The 14,991-nt window shown below is 42.0% G+C and overlaps 1 protein-coding gene across 1 annotated transcript in view; it reads left to right on the top strand.

The window, feature by feature from the left end:
• The window catches only part of TMC3 (transmembrane channel like 3), a 44,596-nt gene extending 29,815 nt beyond the window's left edge, over positions 1 to 14,781 (top strand). The window contains exons 14-22 of the mRNA XM_065412720.1: positions 5,067 to 5,195; positions 6,152 to 6,219; positions 6,468 to 6,596; positions 8,577 to 8,687; positions 9,578 to 9,703; positions 11,412 to 11,490; positions 11,692 to 11,734; positions 12,920 to 13,196; positions 13,920 to 14,781. Coding sequence (XP_065268792.1) covers positions 5,067 to 5,195; positions 6,152 to 6,219; positions 6,468 to 6,596; positions 8,577 to 8,687; positions 9,578 to 9,703; positions 11,412 to 11,490; positions 11,692 to 11,734; positions 12,920 to 13,196; positions 13,920 to 14,781 — 1,824 coding nt within the window. The remainder of the gene's footprint in view (positions 1 to 5,066; positions 5,196 to 6,151; positions 6,220 to 6,467; positions 6,597 to 8,576; positions 8,688 to 9,577; positions 9,704 to 11,411; positions 11,491 to 11,691; positions 11,735 to 12,919; positions 13,197 to 13,919) is intronic.
• The last annotated feature ends 210 nt before the right edge of the window (positions 14,782 to 14,991 follow it).

Raw genomic sequence — 14,991 nt, forward strand, 5'->3', positions numbered from 1 at the left:
TCCTTGTTCAGGCCTCATAGTTCATAAGTGCCTACCCTACTTGGGCAACTGGCATTCCCCTGGGGCAAAAGGAATCCCTGGGTGGCATAGAGGGCATTTTTGGACAGTCCAGGACTGGGAAGAGGCAGAGCACAGCACAGCACACTGATCTGGTGATGGAGGAACAGTCCGTAGGGAACCTCTGTAGCTGTTTCAGACATTAGGAGACTCTACATTTGACAGGGGTTGGTCTCTAGTCAGACTGAGGGTCAAATCAATGGAAAGATGGCTTGGAGCCCTTCTTCCTGCTCCAGTCCCAGATCCTGCATTGAACACAGCTCAGCTAGACCTGGTGCATCAAGCCCATAGGGGTATACTACTGTTCACAGCTTGTCTCTTAGGGCTTGTCTACACTTACCGGGGGATCGACGAGAGGCGATCGATGCATTGGCAGTCGATTTAGCGGGTCTAGTGAAGACCCGCTAAATCGACCGCAGATCGCTCTCCCATCGACTCCTGTACTCCACCAGATCGAGAAGAGTAGGGGGAGGTGACGGGAAAGCATCTCCCATTGACATCGCGTAGTGTGGACCCTGCGGTAAGTAAATCTAAGCTACGTCAATTTGAGTTACGCTATTAACGTAACTCAAATTGCATAGCTTAGATCGAATTTCCCCTGTAGTGTAGACAAGGCCTTAGACTGAGCAACCAACCAGCACACACTCAGGATACTGAGAGCACATTGCAGCTAGAACTGTGTGAAAATTTTGCAACAAATTGCCCTATGGGCAAAATTTGCATATTTTCAAATTTGGGAGGGTGTGTGTGGGGGGGGGGGCGGGAGTTCCACATATCAGTGGCAGTGCTGTGAAAGTCCGTCCCTGAGCCCTGGTTGGTTAGGGGATGGACCAAGGGGAGGATCTGACCTCTCCGCCACTTTCTCTGTCCACTTTGCAGCAATTAATGTGGACGTTATTATTCATTATGCTTTGACAGTGTTTCGGTGTTGTGAAAATGTCCTTTTCTTTCCGAGTTTATATTCTAAAGCCCTGATCTTGCATTCACATCTGCACTGGAAGACCTCTGCAACTGTGCACAGACTCAGAGATCTGCCCGGACAGATCTGAATGGAGTATTGAAACCTAAACCAATCATGTGATTGTGCACATGCACATTGTCCCATGTCTCTGCATGACCTATTCACTCTGTTCTTGTAAGCCAGAAGGGAATTAGATGCTTTTCCAGTATTTCAGACAATAGGAAACGTGTTTTCAGACCCCTGCCAGTTCATCAGTATGGAGGCAGGTGGGAGGGGGGGGAGAGATGTACAGTGTTCAGATGTGCTGGTTATTGCAGAAAACCATCTGTCCTGGGATAATGGTTGTTGGTAGATTGCCCCTATGAGAGGCTGGGATTTGAGAATTGTTTGTAGCCCTTATTTTGGATTGCTGATGATGGAACAAAAATACTAAGGAGAAATTTGAACTAACTCCACTCCACCCACCCACCGACCCCAATAAAGGTAATTTAACTCCATTATGTCTCAATGTGTTTTGGTTTCAAAGGGCTTCATTTATCAGTGCCATTTATCCAGTCTGGTGGCCTGAACCTCATTGGGTTAATGGGCCTCTGCATTGTTTAGCCCCTTGTTCAAAAACAACATAAGAGAGGCCATACTGGGTCAGAGCAATGGTTTATCTAGCCCAGTATCCTGTCTTCTGGCAGTGGCCAGTGCCAGATGCTTCAAAGGGAATGAATAGAATGGCAATTATCAAGTGATCCATCCCCTGTCATCCAGTCTCAGCTTCTGGCAGTTAGAGGCTTAGGGACACCTAGAGCACCAGGTTGCATCCTTGACCATCTTGGCTAATAGCCATTGATGGACCTATCCTCCATGAATTTATCTAATTAGTTTTTGAACCCAGTTACAGTTTTGTCCTTCACAACATCTCCTGGCAACAGGTTCCACAGGTTCACTGTGCGTTGTATGAAGATGTACTTCCTTATGTTTGTTTTAAACCTGCTGCTATTAATTTCATTGGGTGACCCCTGGTTCTTGTGTTATCTGAGGGGGTAAATAACACCTCCCTATTCACTTTCTCCACACCAGTCATGATTTTATAGACCTCTATCATATCCCCCTTAGCCATCTCTTTTCTAAGCTGACCAATCCCAGTCTTTTTAATTTCTCCTCGTATGAAAGCTGTTCCATACCCTTAATCATTTTTGTTGTCCTTCTCTGTACTTTTTCCTATTCTAATGTATCTTTTTGTGAGATGGGGCGACCAGAACTGCATAGAGTATTCCAGGTGTGAGCATACTATGGATTTGTATAGTGACATTGATATTTTCTGTCTTATTATCTCTTGCTTTCCTAATTTTTCCTAACATTCTGTTAGTTTTTTTGACTGCTGCTGCACATTGAGCAGATGTTTTCAGAGAATTATCCACAATGACTCCAAGATCTCTTTCTTGAGTGGTAACAGCTAATTAGACCCCATCATTTTGTATGTATAGTTCGGATTATGTTTTCCATTGTGCATTACTTTGCATTTAACAATACTGAATTTCATCTGCCATTTTCTTGTCCGGTCACCCAGTTTTGTGAGATCCCTTTGTTACTCTTCACAGTCTGCTTGGACTTAATTATCTTGAGTAAATTTGCAATCTTTGCCACCTCACTGTTCAACCCTTTTTCCAGCTCATTTATGAATATGTTGAATAGCCGTGGTCCCAGTACAGTTCCCCTGGGGGATGCGGCTATTTATCGCTCTCCATTCTGAAATCTGATCATTTATTCCTACCCTTTGTTTCCTATCCTTTAACCAGTTACTGATCCACATGAAGACCTTCCCTCTTATCCCATGACTGCTTTGTTTGCATAAGGGCCTTTGGTGAGGGATCTTGTCAAAGGCTTTCTGAAAGTCCAAGTACACTATATATCCACCGGATCACCCTTGTCCAGGTGTTTGTTGACCCCCTCAAAGGATTCTAATATATCAGTGAGGCATGATTTCCCTTTACAAAAGCCATTTCCCCAACAAATCATGTTCATCAAGCAAGAACTCTTTATTTAAAAAACAACAACAAAAATTATTGAGTTCTTTAGCCTGGTTTAATCATCTGGGGCAAAATTCTCCTTCTGGATTTGTCTGGCAGATCTCTATTCTGATATTTGACTTGCCCTATATCAGTGTTTCCCAAACTTGGGAAGACCACATTAAGAACAGTCCCAGTTCGTCACACCTGCCGCGTCCACAGGTCCAGCCGATCGTGGCTCCCACTGGCCGCGGTTCGCTGTTCCAGGCCAATGGGAGTTGCTGGAAGCGGCACGGGCCGAGGGACGTACTGGCCACTGCTTCTAGCAGCTCCCATTGGCCTGGAGCAGCAAACCACGGCCAGTGGGAGCCGCGATTGTCCGGACCTGCGGACACGGCAGGTGTGATGAACTGGGACTGTTCTTAATGTGGTCTTTGAATGCTGAGTGGGGAGTGTTGGCCTGGGAAGGTTTCAGGGGAGTTTGGCTGGGACGGTCTGCATTGGGGGATGGGAGACTGGCCTTGAGGGAGCATACCTGAGCATGTAACATGAGAACCCAGGAGGGGGGTTGGAGGCCAGGTGACACCTCTGCCCGGGAAACTGGACAAAGGCTGGGGGAGGAGCCGGGGAGAGGCTGGGGGAGAGCCACTGGAGGGAGTTAGAGTTTCAGGAGCTGGCTGGTGTAATGGAGGGGAGCCCAGATGGGGCTCTGACCCCCCAACGGGGCTGTGGTGCCCCTGGGACCCCAAGATGGACCTAACTGAGGGGGTCCTGTTGTCTGTACCTGCAAGACCTGTCTTGGACTGTGTTCTTGTCATCTAAATAAACCTTCTGCTTTACTGGATGGCTGAGAGTCATGATGAATCGCAGGAAGCCAGGGGTGCAGGGCCTTGTCTCCCCCCACACTCCGTGACAACAGGTAAACAAACCAGCCCGGCCCAACAGGGGCTTTCCCTACACAAGCGGCATCCCAAGTTTGGGAAACACTGTCCTATATGTATGCAGCTCCCATTGAAATCATTAGGACCTGCACTCTTGTAGGGTGAGGAGAATATTCATGTCATAGTGTGTCACCCAGCCAGTTTAGTGTAACTATATCCTACAGGTTCTATTTATTATCTTGTGTTTGGGGGCAGTTGAAAGATTTGGATGATTGGAGTTCTTAGAGGAATGAGATAGTTATTTATAATTGGTTGACTTTTTAAAAAAAGTATATATGTATGGGCCAGAATTGTTTGGGGCTGGAGTTTTCTTGTTTAATTATGCATTTGAACTGTGTATTTTTTAAGACTCTGTTAAAGTCCCATGAACCTTGGATAGCCATTTGCAAATACAAGTTATAATAATAAATAGATCCAGTGTCTCTCTTTCAGAGCACTGTGATCTTATCCTTAACTGGTTATGCTCTTGGTGTTAAGAGGCAGTATTTCTTAGCACTAATCAAATATGCATTAAAAACAACCATGTACAGTAAATCCAGAAGCATGACTGCATAGCAGAAGTGAAAAACGTTGTTAGTTAATAAAGATAAATTTTCAAAATAGACAGATTGAGTCATTAAAAAGAACATTCTAATCCACAATGACCGATACTTTATCTGATGCAAGCAATAAGCAGCATAATGAACACTGGCACCAGACGTTTGCCCTTCCTGGAACAGAAACATGTAAAGAAACATTAAAGTAGGAAAAACTAATTGAAGGGTACGTTATACATTCAGGGTATGTTACATCAGGATTGTAAGCATGAGTCAAGTGCAAATACATACGGGGGGGAGGGATAGCTCAGTGGTTTGAGCATTGGCCTATTAAACCCAGGGTTGTGAGCCCAATCCATGGGGGGGCCACTTAGGGATCTGGGGCAAAATCAGTACTTGGTCCTGCTAGTGAAGGCAGGGGGCTGGACTTGATGACCTTTCAAGGTCCCTTCCAGTTCTAGGAGATAGGATATCTCCATTAATTATTATTTTATTATTATTACATCTAGAGCTTTATGCAAATCCTTTGCTTTGAACATGACTCAATAGCTTGGTACCAACTGTGTTTCAGGAAATGTTGAAGCTGTCAATTATCGACATGATTTTCACAGTGGCAAGCATTCTGCTAATAGACTTTTTCCGTGGACTATTTGTCCGATACTTAAGTGATTGCTGGTGCTGGGATCTGGAAAGCAAGTTTGTAAGTATAGACTTTTTTTTATTTTAGTAAAATCATTCTAATGAAAATTGGACAGACTTAGGCCCTTGTGTTGATCAGTAGCTTCTTTGGCAACAATTAGGTTATCCATATGGGCACAGCAAGCCTACGGATATATTTACACTTCAAGCTGGGGGTGTGATACTTGCACTAGCACTGCTCAAGCTAGTGCACTAAAAATAGAACATTGCTGTGGCAGCATGAGCAGCGGGAGGGGCTAGCCACCCCGAGTGTGTGCCTATCAGAGATGCTAGGTTAGGTACTCAGGGAGGCTAGCCACTTACACTGCCACGGCTACACCCTGAGCTAGCTCGAGTATGTCTCCTTGAGCTGGGAATCACACCCTGAGCTTGAAGTGTAGACTTACCCTAAGGGCGTAGGGAGGCTGAATTTAAATTGGAGGGCACAGAGCAAACAGTGAGATTACTTCAAGCTCACTGACAGTTGTGGCCAAGGCACAGACTCCCACATCTTTCTCATAATGAGATCATGGATCAGTCCTACAGTCAAAGATGACTAATCGATGGACCTTTTGAAAATGGAGAGAGTGGGTGGCTTCTAACTTCCTCTCCAGCTATGACAATGCCCCATGAGATATCAAGTGATGCAAGACACAATAATTATAAGCACACAATCCTGAAAAATAAAGATCACAGTAAGTAATGCTTGGCTAGGGAGCAGCTGTTGCCATGAAATCCTGAAATACAGTCTTGTCTTTAGCAGCTAAGTTAAAGAGTGGAGTGGAGTACAATTAGCTTGAGTGTCCCCACCCCCAGGTGCAGGTTTGACTACGTTCTTACTGCATGTCAAAGAGCGATACTTACACTGGAGATTTCAGCGTGCAATCTATTCCATGCATTTATACAGGCTCATATTTTAGATAGTAGATATTAAAAATATTGAAATAAGTTGTTCACCATTCATTATATTTCTTGTAGCCGGAATATGGAGAATTCAAAATTGCAGAGAATGTGCTACATTTGGTCTACAACCAAGGAATGATTTGGTATGTAATATATATATATAAGCATTTTTCTTGTCCTTGGTTGGTTACCAAGATAATTTATTACCTAAACCTCAAACTCACCATATATCCAAATAGGAGTTTAGTAAAGGAGCATTGCATGATTATTAACATTATCACACTGATACAACATGACAGGTTATTTAGAACTACTCGTATATCTTATTGTAACATAACTAAAATTAATCGGAGGCGTGTTGATTACTTTGAAATTACATATTTCTTTCTAGGATGGGAGCCTTCTTTTCACCCTGCCTCCCAGCTTTCAATGTTCTGAAGTTGATTGGGCTTATGTACCTGAGGAGCTGGGCTGTGTTAACATGTAACGTACCACATCAACAGGTTTTCAGAGCTTCAAGGTTAGTTAAAATAAAGACAATATTCAATGTAAGGAGAAGAAATGTATTATCCGACTGTAAATGAAATGAGTAGCCTTGAATGCTGGAAATAAAAAGTAAAATTAGATTTAATATATTAACTTTGAGGCCTTCAGCAAAAATCTGTAAAGGAAAATATAGTTAGTGAAGAGAGGGAGGTAGAAAGCACCATTGTACTGGAGAGAATTAGCATATGAAAGTGCATCACAAGGGCATAAAGGGAGCTGTGTAGCTTGGGATTTGGGATTGTACACAGAACCTTTCACTTCTACATCACAGGGTCAAAGTCAGTAGCAGGGCCGGCTCCAGGGTTTTTGCTGCCCCAAGTGGCGCCAAAAAAAAAAAAAAAAGCCGCGATCGCGATCTGCGGCGGCAATTCGGCAGGAGGTCCTTCGCTCCGAGCAGGAGTGAGGGACCATCCGCCAAATTGCCGCCGAATAGCTGGACATGCCGCCTCTCTCCAGAGAGGCCGCCCCAAGCACCTGCTTGGCAAGCTGGTGCCTGGAGCCGGCCCTGGTCAGTAGTGACCATAAGTTATTACTGGATGCCTGTTGGGGTTTGAATCAGGCCCTGTAAGAGTAAATCATATGGAGTATCCAGTTTATAGAATAGAGTAGAGTAGATGCAGCTTATACTACCAGAAATAATGCTTCTGCTGAATAGCCTATACTGGTTTCCAGAGTAAAATAAGCTATACAAGCAAAAGCATTTTAACACCAATATAACTCTGTCTACACACTAGAGCTTTTATGGGTATAGAAACATTGCAAAAAAAAAAAAAAAAATCACACTCCGAACTGTCACTGAATTCAATCATTCAAGTAGGTGTTTGCAAGATCAGTGCCTTGGTGTTTCTTTATGTATAGGGCCCTACCAAATTCAGGGTCCATTTTGGTCAATTTCACAGTCATAGGATTTTTAAAATAGTCAATTTCATGATTTCAGCTATTTAAATCTGAAATTTCATGGTGTTGTAATTGTAGGGGTCCTGACCCAAAAGGGGGTTGGGAGGGGCAGGGGGGTCACAAGGTTATTGTCGGGGGGGGGGGGGTTGCGGTACTACTACCCTTACTTCTGTGCTGCTGCTGGCAGCAGCGCTGCCTTCAGAGCTGGGCAGCTGGAGAGCAGCGGCTGCTGGCCAGGAGCCCAGCTCTGAAAGGAGAGCTACCACCAGCAGCAGCGCAGAAGGATGGCATGGTATGGTACTGCCACCCTTACTTCTGTGCTGCTGCTGGCAAGGCACTGCCTTTAGAGCTGGGCGTCCGGCCAACAGCCGCCGCTCTCCGGCCACCCAGCTCTGAAGGAAGTGCAGAAGTAAGGGTGGCAATACCGTGACACCACTCTAACTCCCTTTTGGGTCAGGACCCACAATTTGAGAAATGCTGGTCTCCCCCATGAAATCTGTGTAGTATAGGGTAAAAGCACACAAAAGACCAGATGTCTGTGGAACGTTTTTCATGGCCATGAATTTGTTAGGGCCCTCTTTATATACTATGAAGTATCAACTACTGTAACTTAAGCTATACAACAGCGTTACCCTGTTACTTTTTTTTCTCAAGAATACCTCAATTTCTTGCCAAAAGGTAAATAATTAAGGATTTTTTCAAGTCTTTAAAACATGTCAAAAATAACACGTTCTTAAGATCTAAAAATAAATGAGTACCCAAACCTTCATAATTACTTTTTAAACAGAACTTTGAAGCAACCTCAGTTTTTGCAGTGTGGATACTATAAATAGTTATCTGGAGAGCAGAGCAAATAGAATTTTGATCATTAACAATCTGCACAAGGCCAATGTGTACAGACTGCCCAGATTTATTTCCTGATCATAATGGAAAACAATATTGATGATTCAGAAGTGCAGCTCTTGCACTTGTCAGGTTGATGTGGATTTGTATCTTGCACATTGGTTCTGGTTGTTTGTATTGTTAATACAACATGAAAAATGTTGTTTTCTTGCAGATCTAATAACTTCTACTTGGCTATGTTGCTGTTTATGTTGTTCTTGTGCATGTTACCAACAATTTTTGCTATTGCCCGATATAAACCATCTTTAAGCTGTGGTCCATTTAGGTAAGTTGTACTGAAATAATAACTGTAGAGAGTTGTTAGTTCCCTTGTCTCAATAAATTAAACAGTTTTCAATGGAAATATTGCTGGATTACTGATAAATAAAAGTTAATTTGGGACTATGGTATATATGGTGTCCTACTTATGCCAAAAATGTCTAGTTCAGATTCAAATGCTATTAAACTACCTGAATATATACAGTGGTATCTGACCCAAGTCTTTTCATCTGTTTTATCAACTGCAGACATTTTGTCATTATCTGCATTGTTCAGTTGTCATATGTTTGCGTGATGTAATGCAATATACTACAACAGTGGTTCTCAAACTGGGGCCGCCGCTTGTGTAGGGAAAGCCCCTGGCGGGCCGGGCCGGTTTGTTTACCGGCCGGGTCCGCAGGTTCGGCCGATCGCGACTCCCACTGGCCGCGGTTCGCCGCTCCAGACCAATGGGGGCTGCAGGTCCCGTGCTGCTTCCCGCAGCCCCCATTGGCCTGGAGCGGCGAACCGCGGCCAGTGGGAGCCGCGATCGGCCGAACCTGCGGACCCGGCAGGTAAACAAACCGGCCCGGCCCGCCAGGGGCTTTCCCTACACAAGCGGCAGCCCCAGTTTGAGAACCACTGGACTACAAGTCACAGCATTTCTGAACATCAAGAACAAAGTATCTCAAGTCACATACCCTCAAATTGAGGCACCCAAAATTGGGGAACACATGAAAATTCTGGCCATATTTTAAAAAGAGATTGATCCCGTTCAATTTTTCCATTGATTTCAATGGGAGCTGGATTAGTCATAATGGTCTTGCATAAAAATATGCTTTATTCAATCCAATATTACTTTCAAATGATAAATGGTGACAATTTTCTTAGAGTTAAATTTAACTTTTTCCCCCTTAGTGGACAAGAGAAAATATATGATATTGTGTCTGAAACAATTAAAGCAGATTTTCCTGTATGGTTCAACACAGTGATTAATTATATCAGCAGCCCTGTAGTTGTCCTCCCTGCATTATTACTTCTATTGTAAGTATTTTACATTTCATAGTGATATTACTCTGTATCAGTACTGTATCTATCTGTAAATAATTAAATCTTAATAGTGGGAGAAAAATATTGCGTGACAGTAATTTTATAAAACCAATTGGAGAAGTCTTGTTGAATTTATGGATTAGGATCAGTCGGGAGTGGCAACACGCTTAAAGCATAACATCAAATGTTTAAGATAAACACTTCCTCCTTTCATTAGTTTCACTGGAGTGAGTCCTGTTAAATATTTGATGGCATGATATGGCCATTTGATTTTCAGATTCATATGAGCCAATCTATGTTAGTCTTTAATTTAAGCAACAAGACCTGGCACAACAGCCCTTTTGGGTCCAGCAAAGGCCAGTAGGGATAATTAAGTGTTGAGACACAGCTGACAACCCTTGCCAACCACCTGGAATAATGGGTTTGCTCTCCCAGTGTTCAGTAAGGTTATTACTTGCTGTCAAGGCTTGGCCTAATAGTAGTTCTACGAGCTTTCCAGACCTCTGTTTCTCTTTCAGGAGTGTCTCAGAAACCAATCTTCTGTTTATTATTGGTTAGTAGTTCAGTATATGACTGCACACAGGGCTCAATCTGTCATCTATAGAAGCTACTCAATCATCCTGATTACTGACAGGATAAATTAATTATCAAGGCCTGCTCTCAAATGTTAATTTAATATAGTTTTCTGCAGTCTCTCCAGTCCTTTCCACCCCACTCCTTAAATAATCACATCTGGGAGCTGATATTTATTTTGAGCTGTTTGAAAGATACATCACTTTCACAAAATATCATTCAGTTCATATTTTCTCCTTTATATTCATTGGATATGTTCATTTCCTATTATCAGGCCTGGAAAAAATTAACCTGTTCACTTCATTTGAGCCAGGCAGATGGGCATTTCCTAATTAATAACTCCTCCACTGTTCCCTTAAAGATCCTTTGTACCTTATCTCTGTTATTGTTTTGTTTTTTATCAGTTTCCACCTAACGTCCTCGTTTGATTTAACTCTATGCAGTCAGGCAGGATAACAACAAGCAGGTAAACTGAGGTGTATATGATATTCATGAAAAAAAACCCCTCATACACACATTCTCCACAGAAGGTGAGATAGATGTTGAGAAGAGAAATAGCCATTGCATAGCAAACACTTCACAATGTGCAGAAGCATTATATTATACTAAGTTGCATTGTGTATCAAATATGCAAACCTACTATGTTTTGTACGTTGTCCTCAAAGCTGCTGCTATATTCTGCCCATCTCCACAAAAAGAACTTAGTTTTGAAAGCTAAAAGAGAAGGGGGGAGGGAGTGAATGCCACAATGTGTATTATTTTGTTTCTGAGTGCAGTACTCAGAATGAAGGTCCAGATTCTCAGCTGGTGTGAATCAGAGCAGATCCATCGGGCCCTAAAAATGTTAAACAAGAGGGTGGGATTTTTGAACGTGCAAATAATGCATGCACAATTGGAAATGTCTGTTGAAAATTTAGTTTTTAATGTCCCCTATCTCTTAAGCTGTGAAATGCCAAAGACCTTCAAAAAGCTTGTTTGTCTTTTACATTCCTGTCCCAATGCAAAGGAAAAAACTGGAGAGGAACTGAAATCATATTCCATTTCTGTGACATGTGAGCCTTTCTGAAAGAAAATTGCTAGAAATGTTTCAGATGTGATTCACAGATAGCCCTGTGTTCCTCTCTTCTAGCATGCTAATTTATTACCTGCAGAGTATTGCAAGGTCATTAAAATTCACCAACAGGCAACTGAGAATGCAGATCCAAACTGTAAGTACTGATTGAAAGCATTTATTACACACTCCTTGGTGGCTTTTCACAAAGCATTAACCTTAATTAAAATTCTAAAGTTGATTTAAGTGTTTTGCAACATAAAACTAATCCTGTATTCATACCTCTTATTTGCTAACTCATTTGCTTTCTAACATACAAACTACTAGTTAATCATCCCTATATCTATATATATTTTAGGAAAGAACCGAAGACAAGAAAAAGGTGGTTCACATAGCAGTAGGTAAGTTGGGAGCTTTTATAAATACATCTATAAATAAAGCATTTGGCCATTTTGATCTCTTGTATGCACAGTAGGTAGAAATAAAAAATATATTGTGTATTGTATAAACCTACTACTTCTAGTGTCAGTTTTAGCATTAGCCTAGCATTCACTGTAATTGTTTTTATCCTATAAGGTGATTATGCTATGAGGAAATTATTATACATTTTACAACTGATAATAAGTGAAATGTGGATCTCTCTAAAGACCTTCTAAAGGCTTTAGGTTGCCTAATCAAATTAAAATCATGGGGCCAGATTCTGCTCTCATTTACAATAGTGTCAATCTGTAGTAACTCATTGATTTAAATGGAATTTCTGTGGATTGACACTGATGTAATGAGAGCAGAATCTGGATCTAGATGGAATGTTCGGTTTCACCTTTATCTACTAATTACTGTGTAACAATGCTGATAGTGTTCAAACCTATACATTCATGAAATCCCTCATTAAAAAATAATTTTTACTGGGCCAAATCCAACAGAGACATAAATGGTGGTATATGCTATTTGTTGGGTCAAAAGTAGGAATGTAATATGCAGCAATAGTGTACTATTTGTAATAGAGAATGTAGTATACAGTAATAGTTTACAATTGGTAGTATACAGTAAATTACACCAATATCGTGGGGGGACAAATTCAGCTCTTGGCATTGGTGGGTGCAACTGCCACTGAAGTCCATGGAAGCTTTGCCCACATACATTAGAGCTGAATTTGGCCCCGCTGCTGTTAGTAATGGTGCAATATAAGCGCAACTGATGCTCTTCGGAAGAGACTGCTTTATCTTACATCCTCCAGTTGGTTTCTTTTCCTGTAATCCTCATTTCATGGATTTGGTGTGTAAATTACACTAATTTTGCATATCTACTAAATGACAAATCAGTGCAATTTACAATACTTTTGCCACTTTCAACAATTTTCTGATCAACAAGCACCTGACATGCATTGGGCACCATCTATCCACCCGGGTTCTTATACTGACTCCGATCACCACACCATCTCGGTGCTCAGTGCTTATCTCCACTGAATTTGCCCAGAGGATTCCATAGGAGTGCCATCCATTTACTGCAGGCTGAAGTTGAGCCAATGTGTTTTCCTTCTTAAAGATCTGACAGCTCAAGTTACAATCACTCTCTGCTTTTTCTAGCCAGTATCCAGAATCTAGAGGGAAATGACAAAAGACCAGAGCAGGAGAATGACCTCACCAATCAGGAGTCCTCAGCTCGGTCATCAACACCCCGTAAGAATGGCAGCGTCTTGAATTTTGAATCTCCAGTGACCAAAGGCAGCAGAATACAAACAATCTCACAATCTGTACCCCAAGCTGATGTTGCTAGGCCAGCAAATATAACTCCAACAACTTTAACACCAACTCCCTCTGTTCCTAGCATACAGAAGCGTAGAACTGAGCAGGTTGCAAACAGGTGAGGCTGTCTCTTAGTTCTGAAATGAAATGTATTTCAATATTTCCATGAAATATTTGTTTTTATTTACAAAATTTGTGTATCCAAATTAACTCTGTCATGAACAAAACATTGGCAGAATAGTTTTTAAAAGCAGCTTTGCTCACAGGCACTTGGCTACTATGGAATGGTAGCAATCACCTTTGATTGCTAGAGTGGATTATAGTATTTTTGTGCGGATATAGTTTATAAAGTTCCTACACTTGTTTAAAGTAAAGATAAAACCTTCCAAATTACACTGCATTAAAAAGCAATTCAAATAGGATATTCTTTTCACGAAATTGACAAATATAGTAAAGGTGAAGCAACATGTCAGAGGATTATCTAAGCCTTAACGAACATTCATTGAGTTACATATTTTGGATGGCTTTGTGGTTAAGGCACTCGCTTGTTGCTTAGGATGTCTGAGCTGGATTTCTTGCTCTGCCACAAACTTTTTCTGACCTTGGGCAAGTCACTTAGGACCAGATTATGAATGAAACTCACATTGTAGATCATTTGCTCACATGAGTAGCTCTTTGACTCCAAAAGGACATCTTTGTGTAAGTAAGGGATTCACAATCTGTCCCTAAACCTCAGTGCCTCAGTTTCCCCAGCTGTTTAAAAAAATGGGTTGACTATTTACCTTAATTGCAGGACTATTTTGGGGATAAATATGTTACTTCCTTTTTTTTTTTTTTAAAGGTATTCAGGTGTTGTACATGGAAGTGCAAGTGAGCTCTGTAAAACAAAGCCCTACACTCCTGTGACTTTCAAAAAGCGTGTTGAAGATGTTCATTCAGAGCCTCTCTTTAGGAAAGGTATCCAACAAGTAAATCCAGACACTCTTGGGGCGGGAGCTCCAGCTTTTGTGGGACGCAAAGTGCCCACCACAAGGTATTTTATTGTTAACGAACATGAATCCCGCAAAAAGCTTCTCCGTTCCACTTCCCGGCTCCCAAGGCATTTCAGAATGGAGGAGTCAGGAGACATAATTGAATTATATCCAAGGAACGTCAGAAGATATGTGGTTCGAACACCACACAGGACATACTCCCCTCACTTCAGTGAAGAGGAAGAGGAGGAGGAGGAATTAAGGAGAGACTTGATAAACAGATCCTACCGTCCACGCTCACTCTCAGATCTTCGCCCAGGTCCCCGATTTTACATTGGTGAATGTGTGGACAGTCAAATCCTTACTGGCAAGGATCTAGCCAAAGTGCACTACAAATCCTGGGATGATGGCTTTGAGCTAGAACGAGATAGGCCCCCACATTCCCACAAAAAGTCACACATGAAACATGTGGATCTTGATCAGCCCTATCCAGAGCATCATGTGAAACCTAAATCCAAGCATAAGCTCGAACAATCTCTAACAGAGTCGGATTCCATTTCCATTGGATCCAGCAGCGATCAGCAAACCAGCAGCAATGATCAATACATCCAAGTCATTCATAATAAGGGGAAATATCTGAAATCTGGGGCAAAGTTTACCAGAAAGAAACCAAAGGCTAGCGTTGACCTAAACATGTCTGAATCTAATGAACTGATATGTTCAAATGTCTAGGAAAATGCTCCTGCTGTTTTGTGTTATGAACATATGTATTTGTAGAGACCTTTCAGCTGCCATTTGAACCAGAGAGGACCATTGAAATATATCAGAGGGGTAGCCGTGTTAGTCTGGATCTGTAAAAAGCAACAAAGAGTCCCGTGGCACCTTAAAGACTAACAGATGTATTGGAGCATAAGCTTTCGTGGGTGAATACCCACTTTGTCA

This window comes from Emys orbicularis, chromosome 10, assembly GCF_028017835.1.
Source record: "Emys orbicularis isolate rEmyOrb1 chromosome 10, rEmyOrb1.hap1, whole genome shotgun sequence".
NCBI lineage: Eukaryota > Metazoa > Chordata > Testudines > Emydidae > Emys > Emys orbicularis.